This window comes from Drosophila navojoa, chromosome 5, assembly GCF_054131105.1.
Source record: "Drosophila navojoa isolate 15081-1374.11 chromosome 5, UAZ_NAV_1.0, whole genome shotgun sequence".
In the NCBI taxonomy this organism is placed as follows: Eukaryota; Metazoa; Arthropoda; class Insecta; order Diptera; family Drosophilidae; genus Drosophila; species Drosophila navojoa.
This window is the reverse complement of record NC_142893.1, coordinates 19,534,613-19,555,487: the sequence shown is the minus strand read 5'-3', so window position 1 is coordinate 19,555,487 and position 20,875 is coordinate 19,534,613. Positions and strand designations below refer to the sequence as shown.

Below are 20,875 nucleotides of genomic sequence, written 5' to 3'. Positions count from 1 at the left end.
ACGTTCGCTATTGTTGGTAAACACATTTATGAATAAATCTTGTTTATTTTTTACTTATGTATGTAAAAACAAATATAAAGTAATAATCATTTATTGCACATTTAAGCTGATTCCTGTGATTGGCGATAATTGTGCACAGTGCCCCGTTCCACGAACCTCTGTATGTTCTCAATGCCTTGCTGGTCAGCTGTAGAGGAGTCATCTTCAAGTCCATAGCCACCGCCACCAGGTGTTTTCATAGCAAATGTATCCTAAGGAATATATAATTTATATGCTGCACCAGTGGAACTTCATGCTACACTCACCCCAGCCTCAACATCGATGCAGGTTTTACCCGCGAGCGCGATCACGCGTCCGTCGTGTTTAACGATTAAGTTACGTCCACTTTTGCCCGGACCACCACCAGCCAGGCCGTATGGCTGCAGCGTGCGACGTTCAGTCAGAACGGATAATGTAACCGGTTTACGGAAGAGTAAATCACGTTCAACTCCCTCGCCGCCAACATGTTTTCCACGCCCACCCGAGCCGTCGGTGCGCAGACAGAAGCGCTTCAGTATCATGGGATAGCGTAATTCCAATATTTCCGGATCAGTAATGCGAGTATTAGTCATATGCGTATGCACTCCACCAGCTCCATGCCAGCCTGGGCCGGCGCCAGCGCCGCCAGCAACAGTTTCGTAGTATCCCCATTGGTCATCTCCAATTGTTATGTTATTCATGCAGCCCTGAGAAGCAGCACAAACACGAAAAGCTTTTAGCACGGTATCCACAATTCGCTGCGAGGTTTGCACGTTTCCACCAACAACAGCAGCGCCCTCGGAAGGATCCAGAATGGAGTTTTTAGGTATGACCACTTGAATTGGCGCCAAACATCCCTGATTAAGCGGTACATCATGTCCCACCATACAACGAAGACAGTATATGAGAGCTGACAACGTTATGGCACGTGGAGCATTGCAATTGCCCCAGACTTCTTCACCGGAGCCACTGAAATCACAAAGAGCCGAACCGTTCTCTGGATCAATGGTCACGCGCAGCGAGATGGGCGAGCCGTCATCCATAAATTCTTTGGCCACTAGCACCGTGGAGCCTGTGCGCTCCAAAGTATCACGGCCAATCTGACGCAACATGTCGCGAACCGCCAGCTCTGCGTTCTTTTGAATGTGATGCATATAGGCTTGCACGACATTAAGACTATAGCTGCTAATGAGCTCCGATACCAGGTGGATGCCCTTGTGGTTGGCCGCAATCTGTGCCTTTAGATCTGACAGGTTGTCACTGAGGTTGCGCGTGCCCACAGCGCCCTTTGCGCCGCTTGGTGTGGTCAGCCGTTGTATAATCTTCTCCTCTTGAAATACGCCATTCTCAACAATAAGGAACGACTTGAAGGCCGCACCTTCTTGAGCAAGCGAAGTGGAATGTGGAGGCATTGAACCTGGTGTAATTCCGCCAATGTCTGCATGATGTCCGCGCGAAGCTACAAAGAAAACAGGACGCGGTTCCGATCTGTAAAATAAGATGTTTTAAAGAAGGGATTGACATTACAAATGCGTATGCCTTACTTAAAGAAAACAGGCGTGATGACGGTAAGATCTGGCAGGTGCGAGCCTCCAGCTTGTGGATGATTTGCCAAAATAACATCTCCATTTTTTAAGGTATCACCCCGCACGCGTAGCTGGTACTGCACCGTCTCCTGCATGGCACCCAGATGTACGGGAATGTGTGGAGCATTGCTCACCAGGCCACCATCCGGGCCGAAGAGAGCACAGGAAAAGTCAAGACGCTCCTTTATGTTAGTCGATATGGAAGTGCGCTGAAGTACTCTGAAGGAATCAAATAGAATAAGGTCTTTACACAAGGCAACTGATCGAGGATGAGGAGTTACCTTCCCATCTGCTCCGCAATACTCATGAATCGGTGACTGAATATGCTGAGGTGTACTGGATCCAGTTCTGCATTAATGCCATGCTTGCCACTGGTTTGCACGTCCATAATCAGGTCACCATAGGCGGTCACTTGAACAGTGCATTCGGGCTCCACGATGATCGTAGACAGCTGATCGATAAGTACGGCTGGTCCGGAAATCTGGTGACCAGCTAGCAAATGCTTGGTTAAGTAGATGGGCGTTTGGAAAGCCCCTTGATCAAAGTGAACTTCTGTCAAGCCCTCGGCTGTGGGACTCGCTTCTTGCGCTTGCTCCACCTGCAATTCTGGAGGCGTTTCGTTCTTTCCAAGGCCGCGTATGCGAATGTCATCAACGATTATGCGACGGTTTTGTAGCACAAATCCAAACTCTGTGCGATAGCGTTCCAAGAAAGTGGCATGGAAATCGCCGTATGCGGCTAGTAACGGAGAAGTGGTTTGGTCCGACAACTGACTATGTTCAACAGGTGCGGCCGTACACATCAAGGCGCCATCCGTGGCCTCGTAGCGCAGATGCAGGAATGCCTGAAGTTCAATTTGCTTAAAACCTTGAGCAGCCAGCTGGCCACGACATTGGACTGATAATGCATCCAATCGATCCTTTATCAACTGAGCATTTGCATCATTAAATTCTGCTCCGCTGGGCTCCTGAACCTCCTGGACAACATCTGCGAGGGCCATGCCGTAGGCTGAGAGTACTCCAGCGTATTTATGTATAACCACCTGTAGGCACATATATTATAACTGATCAATTGCCCAAAGATGTTCGCATACTAACCTTTGCTATACCCAGGTTGCGAGCTATTGAGCAGGCATGTTGCCCGCCGGCGCCACCAAAGCAGGAGAGCACATGATTGGCAGTGTCTAAGCCTCGGGATTGTGTAAGAGCGCGTATCGGGCGGCACATGGTTTCATTGGCAACGCGAATAAAGCCCAGAGCAACTTCCTCTATGCTCAGTACCCTGGAGTCACCACTGGCCTTCAGATGCTCATTGATATCTGACTGTAGCTCGCCGAACTTACGCTTGGTTAGCTCATAATCAAGGGGCTCATTTTCATTTGGCCCGAAGATCTTTGGGAAATACTGAGGAAGTATCCTGCCCAGTATCAAATTGGCATCCGTAACGGTCAGTGGTCCTCCCTTCTTGTAACAAGCAGGACCTGGATGGGAGCCCGCAGATTCTGGCCCTACCACAAATATGCCTGACCGAAAGAAGAGTCGAGAACCGCCGCCCGCTGCCACAGTATTGATATCGAGCTGAGGTGCCTGTATTGTTACGCCCGCCGTGGTGCTCTCAATGACGTGTTCATAGGTGCCAGCATATCGGGACACATCTGTAGACGTGCCGCCCATGTCAAAGCCAATCAGTGGCAGATCAGTTTCACGCGATCCCGTCAGGGCATAGCCTACGACGCCGCCTGCAGGTCCCGAAAGTATAGCACGTGCTCCACGGAAGTTCTCCATGTTAGTGAGGCCGCCATCGGATTGCATAAAGAGCACGTCAACGCCAGCTAACTGATTTTCGAATCCCGATTTAAAACTGAAATCAATCCAATATTTATAGATTAATATGTTGATCAACTAATGAACCTGCGCGTTATCCGACACTTAGTAATAAATATGTCATCCCTTAGTTGCAGCAACCAATGCAGCAGCTAATATAAATGTAAACTGAGCCTGGGTCAACGATCTAAAAAAGGAACACTTGACTAAACATCTGTGACTTGCGTCTAAGGGTCGCTTGTAATAATCTCTTTTAGGTGTATAAGAGCTAGGAATTTAAGCAATAAACAGTTCACTTTCAATTTCGAATTCGTCAAATGTGGAGTTGTTTTATTTAACGCATTAACCCTTTTTTAAAGAGGAGAAAAACAAACAACAACAGAGGTATGCCTAATATTTCAACTGCGACTGTGCTTTGCTCAGAGAGTAACTCTTTATTTTCATTTAGCACTCAGCGATTACGTGTGTAGAGGTGGCCGAGCTTTGCATGCAGCTCTCTTATTTGTTTGTCTTTATTGTTGTCATTATCTTTATTGTATTTAGCTGTTTAGAATTCTTGAGAGCTACTAGTACAAAAGAGCAGTCTCATTCCTTAATTTATGAGCAAGATTCTGTCGGGGGTGCAGACACACTCACCTGGCTAGATAGCGATCCACATGGGGTGTCAAGTAGGCCTCGGCACAAGCTGTGTAGCCGCGGGCCACTACCCGGCACATGGGCATGGCCTTGTGCGAGAGCGTCACATGGCTGAATCCAAGCTCCGTTGCAATGGCTCCGATGCGCAACTCATGCTCCGGACAGGCGTAGCTGTGGGCCAGTACCACAGCCACAGAATTGATACCCTGTTCGCGGGCAGCGGCTAAAGAGGCTCGCACAGATAGCTCATCCACTGGCTGCACTTCCAGATACCTACATCCGGTTACGCCCTGTAGCACCTTCCACTGGTGATCTGGCGAGTGGATTAACATCAGCGATTGGGACTATAAATGATTATATGATCAACTCACTTAGTTGGCAGCGATCGGCCTGCTCTGGCACGATGCGGCAGTCAACCTCGACGACTGTCTGGTAGAGATTCGCTGGCTTGCGTATGTTGAGGTCAAATATTTTGGGACGCGCTTGGTTGCCAATGTATAGCAAATCACGAAAGCCACTGTTGACCACCAGCACAACAGGATCGCCCTTCCGTTCGAGCAGGGCATTTGTAGCGACGGTGGTGCCCATGCGCACCCATCCTATTTTCGAGGTGTCCACCAAGCCGGCCGCAGTCAGATCAGCACCAGTTTCCTGTCATTGTCGCACGATTAATTTGAATCCTCATCTTTCATAGTAGTAGACTCACTTCTTTAAGTATACGACGTATGCCCTCACGGGGAGCGTCACTGTAGCGCTCTGGATCTTCAGAGAGCAGCTTCATTGTGCGCACTCGTCCGCCGGGACAGATGCATAGCACGTCGGTAAAGGTTCCACCGCGATCTATAGCAAAGCAATACTTGTTGTTGCCCTCGGCAGAGACTGACGAGACCATTATTTCTTAGTTAATCAACACGACTTTCAAAGCACAGCGATCACACAAAACTGAATAAGCTCAGCATTTGCCTCACATATTTATACCATATCTCATTCTCTCTCTGGCTCTGTCTCCCTCTTTCTCTCTTTAGCAGTTTGCTTTGCCAAAGCTTGCTCTCTTGAGCACAGTTCTGCCTTCCTCTTTATATATATTTATATACAAACACAAATAAATAGATATGTATTGTGTGAAAAAGCTTAGATTTTACGCCTGTGTTATCATTAAAGACTATGAAGAAAATGTTTCTCTGTGACTTCCCAATTTGAGAGAGTGCAATATTTTGATGTGTATGTATGTATAAAACTAATTCACATACATACATATAATTTGCAATATCATGTTATCTTTTAACAGAATAACTGTTCATAAGGTGTCCCTAAGCTGGCATATGATCTTAATTTTACTAGATAACAATTGTAGTTTTATTTAGAGCAAGATTTTATTATGTGTAAATTTAAATCAAACGTCAAGCTAATTAAATAAAATGATATATATTTATTTTGAGGCATTTAAATGTGAACATCAACACAGTCGATCCCATGGCAGATAACGAGCCGTAAGTTAAGACATAGTACCTTTGGTGTTAAACATAAACAAACTTGATGTAGGAGAGCATTAACATATTATCAGCACGTATTCTATTAAATAATACGCGCTTCCAAACGCATTATACATACATATATACTTACTTATGTATATTCTTTGTTGCGAACTAAATTCGTTACAAGCTTCCACAGCGTGCAGTTCGTATCTAAATAATGAATATAACTCATAACAACAAATTAATATTGGAAGACAAGTTGATATTATGTCTAAAACAGAAAATAAACCTTTTCAGCCTATATTTTGTTTTCGCGTGCCTCTATAGAATTAACTTAAATTGGCTTTCAACTAAACACTGTTGCAACAGATGTTACTTATAAGTACATATGTACATATAATTTTTTCTTTTGTTATTTACCACAAACTGCATGTTTTAAGGTGATTACATAGAAAAGATTTAATAAGTATAAAAAATAAGCACTTCGTAGCTAACATGGTCTTGAGCTTCACAGACAAATACGCATGTACACAGACATTGATATCAATAAATTTCATTAACAAACACTTTGTACCCTAGTTACAATAAGATATTGATGCATTATTATTAAATGCTATGTAGATACTTCGAGTGGGAACAATAACAGCAACAAGTATCGGGTATAGGTGGTGGTATGGAATATTGCACTAGAAATATATACGTGCTCTGCAATGCTGACGTTGATTTCGTTCTCATTTTTCAGGCGTATAGTACATCGAGTGTAGGAACAGGCGTGTGACCTCGCCAATGACCGAACGGTCTGGTATGCTCTGGGCCATGCCATACAGAGCCATTTTGCCAACCACCGGCTGGCCAGGATCCTTCATAATCTCCTCCGTGCAGGTGCGCAAGTCAGCCAAAAACTTGTCCGCGACACCTGGACGTGTGTGCATGTCCGTGATGCAGATGTGTATACTGCAACAGAGATATTAAATGTAGATACATTTATATTTACATTGAAGTGAACTAAAATTACCCAGAGGGGAACTGAAGAGCGTTTAGATTCCAGCCTAGCTTACATAGCGCATCTGAGAGTCGGAAAATATCAAATACATTCGAGCCCATGGCAATAACAGACGTGGCTGGCTTGCCAAAGACGAATATGCCATCGATCTGACGCACGCTGCAAGAATTTAAATTTAATAACCAACAGAGTTTGCATATAATGTCAAAGTATTTACCCCCGCTCGACATAACGCGCGGTGTCGACAATGCGTTTGGTAGCCTCCAGATAGCCCTCGTAACCAAAGTTCATCATCGTTGCCCAACAGGCGGCTATGATGCCGCCAGCACGGGAGCCATTCACAGTGGGTGAGCCGTAGACGCCGCCAGGCCAATCGGTTGTAACCGTGAACTGATGATCCTTGAACTTCTTTTCTGAATACATGATGACCGAAGAGCCCTTAGGTGCAAAACCATATTTATGCGTATCGGCCGAGATACTCGTCACGCCCTTCACAGCAAAGTCAAAGGGTCGCAGCTGATAGCCAGCATGGCGCACCAGAGCGACGACAAAGCTGCCCAGACAAGCGTCCACATGCACAGGAATATCGTACTTAACGCCCAAGGCGGCAATTGCTTCGATGTCGTCCATGGTACCATATGGGAAATTGGGCGCAGAGCCAACAAGCTAAACAGTAAATGAGTTGAGGATTATGATGTGCATGAATACGATATTTTTTGCTTACCAGAATGGTGTTGGAATTGATGGCACGTTTGAACTTCTTAATGTCCACTTCATAGGTCTCCGGATCGACGTCCACGTAACGCACGTGTATATTGAAGTATTGGCCGCCCTTGTCAAAGGCTGCATGCACTGTACGAGGAACCACAATGTTGGGCTGAGTGATGCCCTTCACCTCGCGTGCATAGTCCCGATACGCCTTCATGGCCATGCAAATGGACTCTGTGCCGCCGGTGGTCATTGTACCGCAGCTGTCCGCATTACCATGGAACAACGTACAGGCCATGCGCACCACTTCGGCTTCCATTTTGCACACGCCTGGGAATAGGTCAGCATGGAGAGGATTCGTGTAGGAAGCCTTGCCATAAACCTCTTTCACCAGCTCCACAAGCTCTGGATTGTAGCCGTACACAGCGCCTGAAACACGCCCATCACGCCAGCTATAGTGACCAGCCTTGAGATGCTCGTCCACGAGGCTGAGAATCTGCTCCTTGGACAAACCCTTCTCGGGTAGACGTATCGAGTATTGCAGGTGCTGATTGCTATTCTTAATATCCGACTCAAAATCGTCCTTAGCCTTCTTCAGTTCCTTCTCCACGCGCCGGCGAACAGCTGGTAGCTTTTTGGCCAACTTAAAGAACTGACGCTTGCCGCGCACATAGAAACCTGTAAGAAAAGAAATACTACTGTTAGATTCATAGATAAACTGAGGCATTTAATTTTTTAATATTTTCAATTATCAACACTCTGATAAGCGTCGTCATATCAAAAAATTTTAATTCATGGTTATCGAGCGACAACTTGAATGTTGAGTAATAAAACATTTGTTAGGCGCTCGTAACGGTAGCCAACCGGTGAATACTTAAAAATCGATCATTAACTTAGCGCAAACCATTCACTTTTAGATTAAGTATCAAAGTTAAGAGCTAACAAATATATATGTATATATGTAAATACAGCTTAAAATTTCTTTAAATATGGTAGTCGGGAGGGCTCTACTAGAAAATATTCGGAGCCTCTATTTCCTATGATTTGTTCCTTATACAATACAAGAATTTCAATTTAAATTAATATATATTTAGCTAACGATTGCTGGTTCTCAGCGTTAAATATTTATATTATTTATGGCATCTGTCACGCTTTCTGGTTGTTAAAACAACGTTTCGTGTGTTTTTTTATCTAAGCAACAGCATTTTAGATTCAGTTTTTAGATAATATTTCACTTATATCTTGGGAATAAAAATTTCATGTCATAAGACCTTTGCTAACTATTAATCAGTCATAACCGGTAAGCTCTTTTTTATGAAATGGTGCCACAGAAGTATATGGAAACTGATAAAAAAAAGGCAGACTTTTAATATCTAATAGAACTATCGCTAAAAATTATGAAATACATATGTCTACCAGCACATGGAAAATATAATTTTAAATCAGTAAATCTCATCAGATCGCGTATGAACTGTGATCTACATTAATATACAAAATACATATATAGCTCTGGTTATAGTTCACAGTTCCGTTGGGCACTTGATTTGCACCCAATCTTAAGTTGACAAGTATAATCTATACCACAATCAATTAGATAGATCACTCAAGGTGGGTCGTTAAAGTTCAAAGTACATACAGAATATTTCTTTCTATGTAGCTCTCTATTAAGTACAAACGTAGATGATAAGATTATTTAAATTGACCTCTTACCCTCATCCTTGCTTAGCTCTGTCCAGATCCAAACGAAGCCGAACACAGTTGTCGCCGTAATCGCTGCGATCTGCCAAGGCTCTTTATTTCCGAAGGCACGGTTGATGGAGTTCCCGACTGGCCTCAGGCAATCGCCGGCATTGAAAGGACGCATTTTCTAGCCAAGTGAAGCACAGCTAAAATGAAAGTCGATATGAGAGTTGTTCTGTACACCGCCGCACGAATGAACAACGCGTCAATAACTAAAATTATGTGTTCAACTAGTTGGAACTGATAATCGGAAACAAAACGGTCTTGATACCTGATAAGCGTATCATGCACGTTCCATACACATTTGTATGTATTAACGATTTATTAGGAACAACAGATTTTCTGTTGCTTTACAACAAAGGAATGAATACAATTCATGTGCAGGTGTGAAAGGTTCACTCACCTGTCGCTCTGGCTGGTAATTAAGATTTGTGATTGGTGAAATTACTAAAATTAAATGCAAATTACTTTAACTTATGGCATTTGTTTGTTTTGCAGTTGAAAATGTTACTAAACAAATGAGCGTACAGCTGTTGCATAGTATCGATAATACGAAATCAAATATCGATAGTTTCGATGTTGCATTCGTGTGCCAAATAATCGCAAAGCTAAATAAGCTGCTTACATCGAGTATGCGGTTGATCGCAAACAGCTGATATTTCTTTTAAAAAGTTTGAGGTAAACAGTCGATCCCTTAGCCACTGAGTAAAATTTTTATTTGAATGAATATGCTGCGTACTTTGCCAAGTGCATTTAAAGTGGTAATTATTAGTTATTATTACTCATTACAAAAATTCTTTTTTAAAACTATATATATGTATGTTCTTACGCAGTGTAAACGCTTCGCTCCGATACGTTTCTTCAGTAGTCTTAATTCTGAAGAGTTTTTGAAGGTAGGCATAAAGTATTTAATTAGTAAGCTATTCATTTATTGCCATTTATACGTAGGTCAGAAATGAGAATGGCGTACGCGAAATCACATTATGTCATCCGTCTACACGAAATTCGCTTTCGATGGATATGATGTGCGTTCTAGACGAGGCTCTGAACAAGGATCGGGATGATGTGAATCTCCGTTGCATTGTCCTCACTGCCGAGGGAAAAGTTTGGTCGGCTGGTCATAACTTGAAGCAACTACAGCCTGATGATTTGAAATATCGTGATGCAGTATTTCAGAAATGTACGGACCTAGTTCTGGGCATAAAGAAGTTGCCTGTGCCGGTGATAGCAAAGGTGAATGGGTACGCTGCTGCGGCAGGCTGCCAACTGGTGGCCTCGTGCGACATTATTGTGGCTACCGACAAGAGCATGTTCTCAACACCTGGGTAGATAGTTAATCTTCGTTTCTAATCGCTCAATTATTGATCTTTGACTTTCGTTTTCAGTGCTGCCGTTGGCATCTTTTGCAATACGCCCGGCGTAGCTATTGGACGCGTTATGTCACGTCCCAAGTCTGCGTATATGCTTATGACTGGTCTGCCAATAAGCGGCCAAGAGGCCTACATTGCCGGCTTGGTCACCAAAGTCGTTCCCGAAAGCGAGCTGGACAAAACGATCGACGATATTACCAACGCTATCAGAGCGAAGAGCCGGGCAGTTATTGCCCTCGGCAAGGAATTCTACTACGAACAGCTAAATCTGCCACTTGAGCAGGCCTACGTTAAGGCCAAGGCAAAAATGAATGAAAATCTGGAACTGGATGACTGTAAAGAAGGCATGTCTAGCTTCGTTGAGAAACGTCCGCCTAATTGGAAACATACCAACTGAAATCGAGCCACGCTCTACGAACTTTTCATAGATCTGACCAATTGTGCATTTAATTCTTTATAGAAAAATATAATATAACACTTGTTACACTTGTTTTATTTATTTGAGTTTGACCGTTATCAAAAGGTGAATAAAAATAATTTGCAAAAATAAATTTTTGTATCCTTGGTAATTTTTTTTTTTAATTCATATTGTTTTTGTGCTAAAAATTAAAGTTTTATCTTTAGAGAAGAACTTGTATTACCATTCCAGATAACCCCTAAGGGAATATCTTTTGTTACGTTCGCTATAAGCCAAAGCAACTATTTTTTGGAAAAATATAGATTTAATATTTATTTTATTTCCTATTGAATCAATTTATGTTTTATGTATTTATTTATTATATTTTTGCTATTGCCATTGTAATTTTCTTATTAAATTATTTTTGGCAACTTTTCCGTTATTTTCCTAACAAAATAAAACCAATTTTCGTGCTTTCAGAAACTATGATCAATTCTTATTTTGTGTGTAGTTTATTCAAAATGTGTTGTTTTTATAATATTGTGCAAATATTTAAAAATACAAATACAATGCTTGAAGTGATTAATTAAATAGAAAATAAAAATTTAATAAAATAAAAATTGAAATGTTATATGTGTTGGCAGTTGTTGTCTGTGTGAAGTCTAGAATTCTAAATGAACCAATATTTGAATTTTGAAGTTATGTCTGTGAGTCTTTTCTATTTTATTTTTCAAAGGTATTAAATGGTTGGACGTCGAAAATTCTTGAGGCTGGACGAAAGTATGTGCCTAAATCAAAATAATAAATAAAGGCAAAATAAAAATAATAAACCAAAAAATATTTGCGTCGTTGTCGCGGCTGTTTCATGTTGTTGCTGCTGCTGCGATAACTATTGTTGTTGTAGTTGTTGTAGTTGTTTGTGTTGTGATGTTGTAAATATTTGAAAACTCTTCGCATTGAACTAAAGATAGGCTTGCATATCATAACCTTATAGGATGTGGAACATATAGATATTATGTATAGAGCTTTATATACTATGTACTAGGAGTATTTTCTAAAAGTAGAGCAATATTATAACTGTGCAATAAATTCTACATTTTTTTGTTGATTTTTTATAGTCATGAACTCTTTAAAGCTAGAAAATAGTTCCATAGGCTGATTCGTTACGTATTTTCGAGGCAATGCAAAGAGAATTAAGCCAAAAAGAATTATTAAGTGCCATGTGCTAAAGGACTGCGCATATATGTATGTATGTATGTTTGAAATTCCCGAACGTTAACCCGTGCGCGGCTAAAGTTCCCCCATTTTATAGGGAATTACATGTGTGATATAATAATGATGGAAGTAATAATATTCATAATAATAATAAAATGTGTAGTGTGGCGTGCTGTTGTTGTTGTTGTTGTTACAGTTATTGCTATTCAATGATTATCCCCTTCGCACTTGCTGCCGGTTTGGTTTTATTTTAAATGTTAGCTGCTCCAGCTTAAACCTCGGTGGCAGGACGCTTCTCAATCCAGGCCTTGATGGGCTCCAGAGCGTTGGTGGCTTCGACCACGCCACGGAGAGCTGGATAGGGCTCCAGCAGGTCACGCTTGACCATGTAGTTCATGTAGTCGGTGATGCCGGCAAAGTAAACATCGGCCCAGGTGAGCTAGACGAAGAGATGCGGGATTAGTTAATGTTAACATAAAGGGACAGCTCCCTGTTGGTACCTTGCCCAGAGCCAGATGGCCGTCATTGTCCTTGACGGTCTGCTCCAGTTTCTCCAGGTAGAATGGAATGACCTCGGCATTTAGGGTGACCAGCTTCTTCTCCTTGATCTCATCCTCGGGCTCATACGAGACGACTGCAATTTCTATACATTAAAAATTCCAGAGTTAATCAAGGACACTGAACATGAAACTGAAGCACACAGTGTTCGCTACTTAGACGGAAGTCATTGATGGTGTCAACCACAATGTCGATCTGCAGATCCTCCCAGGGTGTGGCGCCGCACAGGCCGACGGTCTTGGCCAGGAAGCGAGCCATCGAGATGCTCTGATGCACACGCTTGCCATCCACCTCCAGCACCGGCATCTGACCCATGGGCATGGCTGAGATGATGGAAAAGGAATGAGAACTTGTTGGCTTGTGCTGGAGTGCCGCATGGAGTGCTGTGGTGGCACCACTTACTCGGCTTTAGGGCTGGCCACTCGTCACGGGTGACGCGCACATCCTCGTACTCGATGCCGCCATAGGCGAACAGATAGCGCAACGGCTCGGCGAGTGCCTTCAAATTGAAATAGAAGAGGGTGTAGCTGTGCTTGATCGGCTCGGCGGGCTCGGCGGGTGGTGCTGCCTCGCCATCGGCTGGTGGTGCCTCGCCATCGGCTGGTGGTGCAGCCTCGCCCTCTGCTGGTGGTGCGCCCTCAGCTGGTGGTGCTTGTGCTTCATCGGCCATTTCTCCGCTTACTCAATGCAATTCCCTATTGCCGAAATCAGAGAATCAGAGAAATACCAACTGTGAGTATCGCATATCATAATCATATATTATACATATATGTATATGTATGTATGTGTTTAATGTCCATGCAGAAGATATTTCTTATCGGCTGTAAACAAAGCCCTTGTCACAATCAGGGTGCTGTGTTTGCTTGTTCAAGCGAGACTGATTGAGATAACAGCCGACAAACACCACTTATCAATTGTTTATAAAAGTTGGCATTTGGAGAATGGAGCAGAGTGTAAATGTACTCCAGTCCAGGAATAATCTGTTTATTCGGCTATTTACTGTGCTCCACGAACTAGTTATCGCAGCTATAGGGCTTCTATTTCACAATAACAGTGATAATGAATTGATGAATGATTTCGACACGTGCTTCTCCTAGAAGTTTCCATTGAACACAGAATGCCAAAGCACGAAATAGAAATTCTTGGCATGCTCAAATATACTTGTAATGCTATTTAGTATACATGGGTTCTAGACTTGTTTAAATATATAACTTGATTTGCTATTTAGTATAGATCAGTTTGTTTCTAGAAAAGTTGTAAGTAGAAGGATATTCAAATAACCCCTTGTAAATACCTTTGACTTGACTTTTAATTTCAGTCAAAATTTCCTATAGATAATTAGACTAAGTTTTTCCATCTACTTAGATTGATATGACATATATGTATATAATATATATATAATATATTTATATTTTTTAATTAATTTGATATCTAGTACAGTTTTCTATTGCACAACTTAACCTTCAGTGATCTATAATTAAGGCAAAGAATTTCTTTAGCATTTGCTCGATTTGTCCATATTTGGAGCTTTAGGCTTTAGCTTCAATTTGCCAGCATTCCACAGCTGGCAATTGCAATAAATCAAAATGTGTAGCCCAATAATTACCATATAATGGCAGAGCAACTATATAGAAATGTATAAATATATAGAATATATTTATAAATATATATATATATATATGCATAGGTATATATTGTGAGCAATTCTTATGGAACTATTATGGCTGCAAAGCGGAAATGCATCGATTATGCCAGAGACACTACTTGAGGAGGAGCAGGAGAGCAGGAGTAGCTGAGGGGGCCAAGGGCAAACAGAGACATGACGCAGATACCGATTCAGAGCCAGAGCCCGTCGCAGACGCAGACGCAGTCGCAGACCCGCACCCACACAATTCGCATTGAACGACGCGTTTATAGCACATAGATCAAGTTGGCTCTGCTTGCAAGTTGGGGCGTTGGCGCACTGTTACGCCCCTATATTCATTGTTTTTATTTTGTATTTTTATTTTTGATTATCATATTAAGTGCTCGACAGGAAGTGACGCGAAGCCCTTTCGCTGTGCTATGGGCGATGGCGAATGGGCTCCAAGCGCTGCAGGCAGTCTTCATTGCCACTTTTGGCCGTTTGCCCAGTCAATCAGTCAGTTAGTCAGTCCATCAGTCAATCAGTCAATCAGTTGCGCTGCCACCCCCTCCTCCACAAGTAATGCCCGATCGGGCCGCCTCTTCCGCTGCAATTTCGTGTCTCAAATTGCAAACGATTTGACGTCTCTCACTATTCGACTATATGTAGCTCTCTCCTTCCCACTCCCCCTCTTTCTCTCTCTATCCTTCTGTCTTTCTCTTGCTCTGTTGCTGTGGCCACTTCAATTGAATTTAATTTGGCAAGATCCATCGAGGGGGGTATTTTAGTGTCATGATTTAATTAAATTTCGTTTTTGTGCTATTTTAATGCCATTTGATGTTGCCCCATTGTCCCATTGCCTTGTCTCGAAGCCCCGCACACTTAATTGTGTGAAATCGATTTTCAACTTTTCGCTTCGTGCGAAACTTGTACGAAAATGTCAAGAAATTGTTGCGACTAGTTCAAAAGGGGTCTGGGAAAACTATAAAGGGGTTAGCAATAAATACTAAGAGTATCTATTTAAAAATATCGACCATTATTAAATAAGTTTTTCTAGTTTATGTTTTTTTCCTATGCAGATTATAAGATTATATTTCCAAAAACATTTTCTGTTAAATGTAAGCTTCCCCTATCTATACTAATGCACTTGCATACTACAATTGCACTTGCACTTTGCACTCGAATGATGAATATAAATCAATAACTATTTTCGTATTTAATCAAATAGTGGCACGTGCTACGCTCAGCTATCAAGTGCCAGATGGTCTTAAAATATAAAAAAACTTTCGGATCAGTACACTGGGAAACGACCCAAACAAAATTGATAAACGATGAACCCAAATGATCAAGATTCCAGGCTAGTTCTTATCAATGACATTTTCCATTGCCGCACTGAGAATTAACTGATTCGAGCGTGTTTTTTTTTTTTTTTAGTCCACTATCAATTTAGAATAGTTTTCTTAAATACTGTGTGGATTATATAAGCTAGTTGATCATTGTAAAATTGAGATTTTGTGTTGCACTGGGAATTTATTGTGAAATTGTTCCGCACGTTGAATTTAAGTACCTCACGCTTCGAAATTCGTACGCGCACTCCACGATTGAGAACAATTTGGATTTTGAGTTTACTATTTTCGTAGTGCGATTCGTAGAATTCGCTTGTCGTTTCGATATCTCGTTGGATTGGGTTTAGGTTTGGTCCACACACGTCGTTGTCCTTCACATATTTGCGTGCGAATGATTCGAGTCATAGGCAAGAACTGCGAGTGCCCGAAACGAGTTCAAACTTTTCGATTTCGAATCGATTGACCCACAAATCAATTGAAGAAAAGACAGTTCCAAATTTAGATAAGACGATCGCACAAAAGAACGAAGACGAAGTTCAACATTGTTCGGCTTTCGGTGCTCGGCATCCGAAAGTCGATTATCAAATTGGCAAAGGAAACCGTTCGGGCATTTAGTTAATTACATCACTTAAGCATTTTTAGTATGTGCTTTCAATTTCAAATCGATCATCCTTCACGTCCAGTGCAGTTGTGCCTTACCTCAGAGAACTTATCAAATCAATAAATCAGCTCCAGCTGCGCTTTCCAAATCCCTCGAGATTTTCGTTTTGGAGTTTGGCTCTTTTGACACACGGCTGGTCACACTGGCAAACAGGAGAATCTATTGAACCTGAGTACCGATCGCAGCAGCTAAGCAACAGCAATGAACGCCGACTATTGTTGGAGAACTTGAGCGACGGCTTTTATACGTTCCAATTGACTAAAGGGGCGGCGACACTCCCACATGCAACTGCTCCGAGTAACGAGAAAGCGACGCGAAGGCGACGACGCACAGAGAGCCACCGAGAGCGGATCGGTATCGGTGTGTGTGTGTGTGTGTGTGTGTGCGCGTGTGTGTGCCTCTCTATCTCTGTCCCCTGCTCTTAGAATGTTTGCGTGCTACTTTTTATTTTGACTGGTATTTAAATATGAACTGTTGCATATCGCGAGATGAATAATTAATTAGCTTAAGCCAATGCTGTTGCCAATTAAAAAGAACAAATGCAGCTGCTCAGACTAAAAGAATAGTCATGTTACCAAGCGCATATATAAATCCACCCATTGCTCGAAGCTGCGCTCCGCTCTCTGAGCAGCAGGGTGCAAAGAAATGAGAGAAAGAGAGAGAGAGAGCAACTAAGCCGGTAACTAGCCGGCGGCCGGTTTGTTTATTTGAGTGTGTGTTAGTAAGAGAGTAATTGCCTTTTATGCGCTCGTATGCATATGTATATATGTATGTACATATGTGTGCGGCCGTGGGCGTTCTGACATGTGCCTTTTTTAATGCCTTACAAAGGAATTTTCGCCTGATGAATTCAATTAAATGTCTTCTAGATTTCAATTTATCTATTTGGCTTGCTTACTGGTTTGTGTGCACTTTTCCCAATTAGGCTTTGCAATTATCTTAATATTTATAATTTATTCATTATGCTCTTAAGCCTTTATTGATTTGTGGTTTCTCTTCTTGCAGAGAGTCAAGTGTATTGATTGTTCGATTTGTTTGGGGCTCAACTAAATATTTGGCAAGCTTTCAATTATGAACCAATTACAGCTAAGCAAATATTTTGCACAGCTTTTAGTTGAGCTGGCGCTTATTTGACTTATTTAATGCTAGTCTAAACAGCTCATATGAGGCAATATTTACTAGAAAAGAATCTTTAGCTAGATTTCTGTGTGAATAATGCTCAGTTGATCTTCAGTAATGGAGCTGCTGTTTTTATCGTTTCGCATCTTAATGATCTTGGTTGACTAAAGGATTTTGCCATTAGGCCATTTCCGTTAGACATCGAACTGTGTTTTGGGTTACAGTTAATGAGAAAACGACAATTGGAGGTAGAGGAAAGTTTTTACAACGCCAACATGAGCCGGTGAGTCGCTAATTCGTCGGCTGTTTAAACCTCTCGGCGCCAGGCTATGAAATCTGAACGTGTGCCAAGCTTGTTTATGGTACAGTGTAAGGTACACAAAGTCCAACTGATTATAAACTGGTGGTAAGCGGATATACAATTATTTAATGAATTCTTTAATTAAAATTTAATTCGAGGTCCAAAATTTGTATCAGAAAGCGTAAGTCCATATAAAATAGTACATTAATTAATAAAAACTCTTCAAATTTAAGTCAAGTTGACTTTTAAAAATAATTCAAATTGAGACGCGTTTATTGTTTGACGGCAAAAAGTTTACACTGCTTACGTTTCACTGCTTGTTACGTATACACTGCTTGTCTCACGGTTGAAAAGCTTTGCGTCTGCTGTTATGCCCTGTTAAAAGCTCTTTGCTATACCAATGCACTATTTTCAAAAATGGTTGGCGCCAATTGAAAAGCTTGCAACGATTGCATATAAGGGCAATATTTTTTGCGCAGTTAAGATTAAAATTAAAAGAATTTCAATTTCACCAGCAGGCGGTAAGTCCCCTCTCATAAATTGTTGTTGGCCTAAGCAGAACGTTTGAAAAGATAAGCAGAAAATGAACAAAATTCTTTAGCAGCAACTTGACCAATTGGCCTCAATGCTTGTATTGGCGGTCATCGAATTGCCAACTGGCGCAAAAATATAAAAAAAATGCTTAAAAGCCGATAAGATAATGAGCTTGCACGTATTGAGCTTATTGTACTACGCCTAGGAAATATAAAACTAACGGAAACTTGCACTAACTTACCGTAAAGTATTTTCGATTTGTTAAACAGTTTTTGTTTTTTCTTTATTTAAGGTATTTTAGTGGAAATCCGCCAGAGAACAGCTAATGAAACTAATGAAATTTTTCAAATATTTGCGTTTTCACTTTGACATTACAGAAAATAATAGCTTGCTCTGAGAATTTTCTCAGGTAACAACAACAACGAGAAGGAGATGAAGGAGAAGAAGCGGTGACAATCATTTTACCAGTAGATCTTAAGTCAGAAGCCATTGTATTTGACGGCCTAGACTAATTAAGAATTTATGCCGCCTGCATGTATGTAAATAAAAAGCAAAATAATAAAAGCGCAACAACAAAAAGAACTATGACAATAATTTGCTGTAGAAAATGCGGAGAACTCACCGATACAAATACAAGCTATAACAAAAACAACAGCATAGCAAAGTCAAGCACACACACACACACACACGGACATGGACATGGTCACAGCTGCTAAATTGTGTGAGAGTGTGCAATCTAAATAATAATGACAGAACACAATAAGCAACAACAACAAATTATAACTCAAACGACGGAGTCGGCGCAGCAAAAGCAACGCCAACAACTGAAGCAAACAGTTAGCAGCAACGACAACAACAGCAAGAGTGTCGCTACAAAGAGAAAGAGGAAGATTCAGCACATTGCACTGTGGAATAAATACTGCGAAATTTGCAAACTAAATGAGGTGCATGAAGATGCCAATATTATATAATAGGATATATATCAATATTTATTTTAGCTTGCTTTAATAATTAATAATAAATAAATATATATTTTTAATAATTATAAGCATACTAACAATATTGCGATAAATGAATTTCTTAACTATTAAAACATCTCTCAACTCTCAGCTTTTAGTTTAAATTTGCCAATTCGCCTATTGGCCCACTGTGACGTGAGAGTCGCCGACGCCGACGCCGACGGCGCACTTGCTGCAATGCGCGAATTCCGGATCAGTGCCAATTCAAATGCGCAGGTGAGCTGAACGTTTCGCTGCCGTCGCTTAGCCGTTCGTCGTTCGTTTATTTGAAAACAGTTCGTCATCGTCCGTCTCTGTCGTGTCTGCGCAAAACAGTTAACAGTAACACCAACAACCGCGACGACTCTGCCGCCAGCGTCTGTTAGTGTTTGTGTGTGTGTGAGAGTGAGCGCTTTCAGTGTGTGCGTGCGTGTGCGAATTGCGTATACGTCGTGTGAGCTGCGGCTCATGAACTTGTAGAACTTTTCAACTGATTTTTGAACAGACTCAATGAGTTGTTGCATTGCAATCGAGGCTGACCTTAAAGGTGGCATAACCTTTAGTGCCTGCTGAGCAATGTAAGTGCCGAAATTGGCAAGAGAACATGACTTACACGTATTTATATATACTCATATACCAAAACACGAAAGACGCTTGGAAAGCCCCAGCTAGAAAACTAACAAAAAATAAAAACGACCTATGCACGCTTACAGCCAGCTAATTGTTTAATTAACACGTGCACAAAAATTATAACAAAAAAAAGAAAATATAAAAAAAAATAATAATAATAATAAAAAACATGATCCAAAATAGTGAAGCAAAACGCTTTTACATAGCGTTTTTGTTTGTTTTTGTTGTAAGCAGTCGTCATATGCATATATCTCTCTTCCTCGCATACATTCTCACATACATTATTTCTCTCTCTCTCTCTCTCTCTGGCTGTGTTTTTGTGTGAGGTTTTTGTTCAGTTTATTGCTACATTTATTTGTTCGCATTTTAGTAGCGTATTTAACAAAATTTTTTAGGATCTATCGTGTGCCTTTACGTACTGCCTCGTATCAGTTGCGGCTAGTGTCAGTTTTTTGCTTTTTTTTTGTTTTGTTGTTTGTCAGCAGCTCGTTATTTGCCTAACTTATTGAAGAGCGATACACACAGCGACAGTAAAATAGAAAATATAAATAAAAACAATAATTAAAATATGAGAATTAGCTTCAAAATGCACGATGGGAAACATCTGTACAAAGCTGGTTTGAACGGAACTTCATAAAAATATCAGTTATTAGTTAATCGATCGGTGTCAGGAAACTGTTTGTATTTAGCATATTATTATGTCATAAGGCATTAGCTTCCTAATAAATAAAGTCGTTTTATTCAGGGCTGATAAATTCCAAGTATTTGAAATACATACTTACACACCTAATGATCAAATTTTACTAAATTGTCGGCAAATCATGGAAATCTGACCGTTAACAACTAAAAAAAACTCCCTTTTTTATCTACATAATACAATCGTATCTGGAATATGTTTTTATGATTATATTGCAGTTTATTTCAGTGCCGGAAATTCGTAGAAAAGGCTTTTAAAACACCAATCGATAGATTAGAGACAGAGATAGCGAATCGTAGGTTTTTGTACTTGCTGCAAGAGCTATAAAAACACCTAATGTTAAGCACACTGAATTGGTCGTAACCTGTTTGGAGTCTCAGATGCGATTAGTCTCTAAAAATAGCAGATCGAGTAACCTCAAGCGGATCGGCAGCAG

At 41.1% G+C, this 20,875-nt stretch overlaps 4 protein-coding genes across 8 annotated transcripts; 1 reads left to right on the top strand and 3 right to left on the bottom strand.

Annotated features, from left to right (window-relative positions):
• Window positions 1-25: 25 nt before the first annotated feature.
• LOC108654336 (5-oxoprolinase) lies at window positions 26-5,020 on the bottom strand. The gene is made up of 8 exons (XM_018105557.3): window positions 4,770-5,020; window positions 4,435-4,714; window positions 4,064-4,376; window positions 2,702-3,464; window positions 1,886-2,646; window positions 1,563-1,823; window positions 306-1,506; window positions 26-251 (listed from the first exon to the last, which is right to left on the bottom strand). The coding sequence occupies exons 1-8, from the start codon at window positions 4,953-4,955 to the stop codon at window positions 102-104; spliced, it is 3,915 nt and encodes a 1,304-aa protein (XP_017961046.1). The 5' UTR covers window positions 4,956-5,020; the 3' UTR covers window positions 26-101.
• Window positions 5,021-5,979: 959 nt separating this feature from the next.
• Sply (Sphingosine-1-phosphate lyase) lies at window positions 5,980-9,551 on the bottom strand. 2 transcript variants are annotated; one of them, XM_018105561.3, is made up of 6 exons: window positions 9,393-9,551; window positions 8,960-9,135; window positions 7,266-7,927; window positions 6,759-7,207; window positions 6,554-6,700; window positions 5,980-6,492 (listed from the first exon to the last, which is right to left on the bottom strand). In XM_018105561.3, the coding sequence occupies exons 2-6, from the start codon at window positions 9,111-9,113 to the stop codon at window positions 6,270-6,272; spliced, it is 1,635 nt and encodes a 544-aa protein (XP_017961050.1). In that variant the 5' UTR covers window positions 9,114-9,135; window positions 9,393-9,551; the 3' UTR covers window positions 5,980-6,269. The 2 variants fall into 2 exon arrangements, with proteins under 2 accessions (XP_017961050.1, XP_089116826.1); XM_089260700.1 differs by lacking the exon at window positions 9,393-9,551 and having other exon boundaries at window positions 8,960-9,229.
• Window positions 9,552-9,610: 59 nt separating this feature from the next.
• Window positions 9,611-10,848, top strand: LOC108654341 (enoyl-CoA hydratase domain-containing protein 3, mitochondrial). 2 transcript variants are annotated; one of them, XM_018105564.3, is made up of 4 exons: window positions 9,611-9,750; window positions 9,823-9,882; window positions 9,938-10,314; window positions 10,375-10,848. In XM_018105564.3, exons 1-4 carry the CDS (start codon window positions 9,712-9,714, stop codon window positions 10,754-10,756), a joined length of 858 nt encoding a protein of 285 aa, XP_017961053.1. In that variant the 5' UTR covers window positions 9,611-9,711; the 3' UTR covers window positions 10,757-10,848. The 2 variants fall into 2 exon arrangements, with proteins under 2 accessions (XP_017961053.1, XP_089116827.1); XM_089260701.1 differs by lacking the exon at window positions 9,823-9,882 and having other exon boundaries at window positions 9,619-9,750.
• Window positions 10,849-11,249: 401 nt separating this feature from the next.
• Window positions 11,250-18,379, bottom strand: GstS1 (Glutathione S transferase S1). Of its 3 annotated transcripts, none has more exons than XM_089260702.1 (5): window positions 18,356-18,379; window positions 12,932-13,224; window positions 12,685-12,852; window positions 12,472-12,614; window positions 11,250-12,410 (listed from the first exon to the last, which is right to left on the bottom strand). In XM_089260702.1, exons 2-5 carry the CDS (start codon window positions 13,197-13,199, stop codon window positions 12,243-12,245), a joined length of 747 nt encoding a protein of 248 aa, XP_089116828.1. In that variant the 5' UTR covers window positions 13,200-13,224; window positions 18,356-18,379; the 3' UTR covers window positions 11,250-12,242. The 3 variants fall into 3 exon arrangements, with proteins under 3 accessions (XP_089116828.1, XP_017961054.1, XP_017961055.1); XM_018105565.3 differs by lacking the exon at window positions 18,356-18,379 and adding an exon at window positions 16,199-16,394; XM_018105566.3 differs by lacking the exon at window positions 18,356-18,379 and adding an exon at window positions 15,721-15,910.
• Between the last annotated feature and the right edge of the window lie 2,496 nt (window positions 18,380-20,875).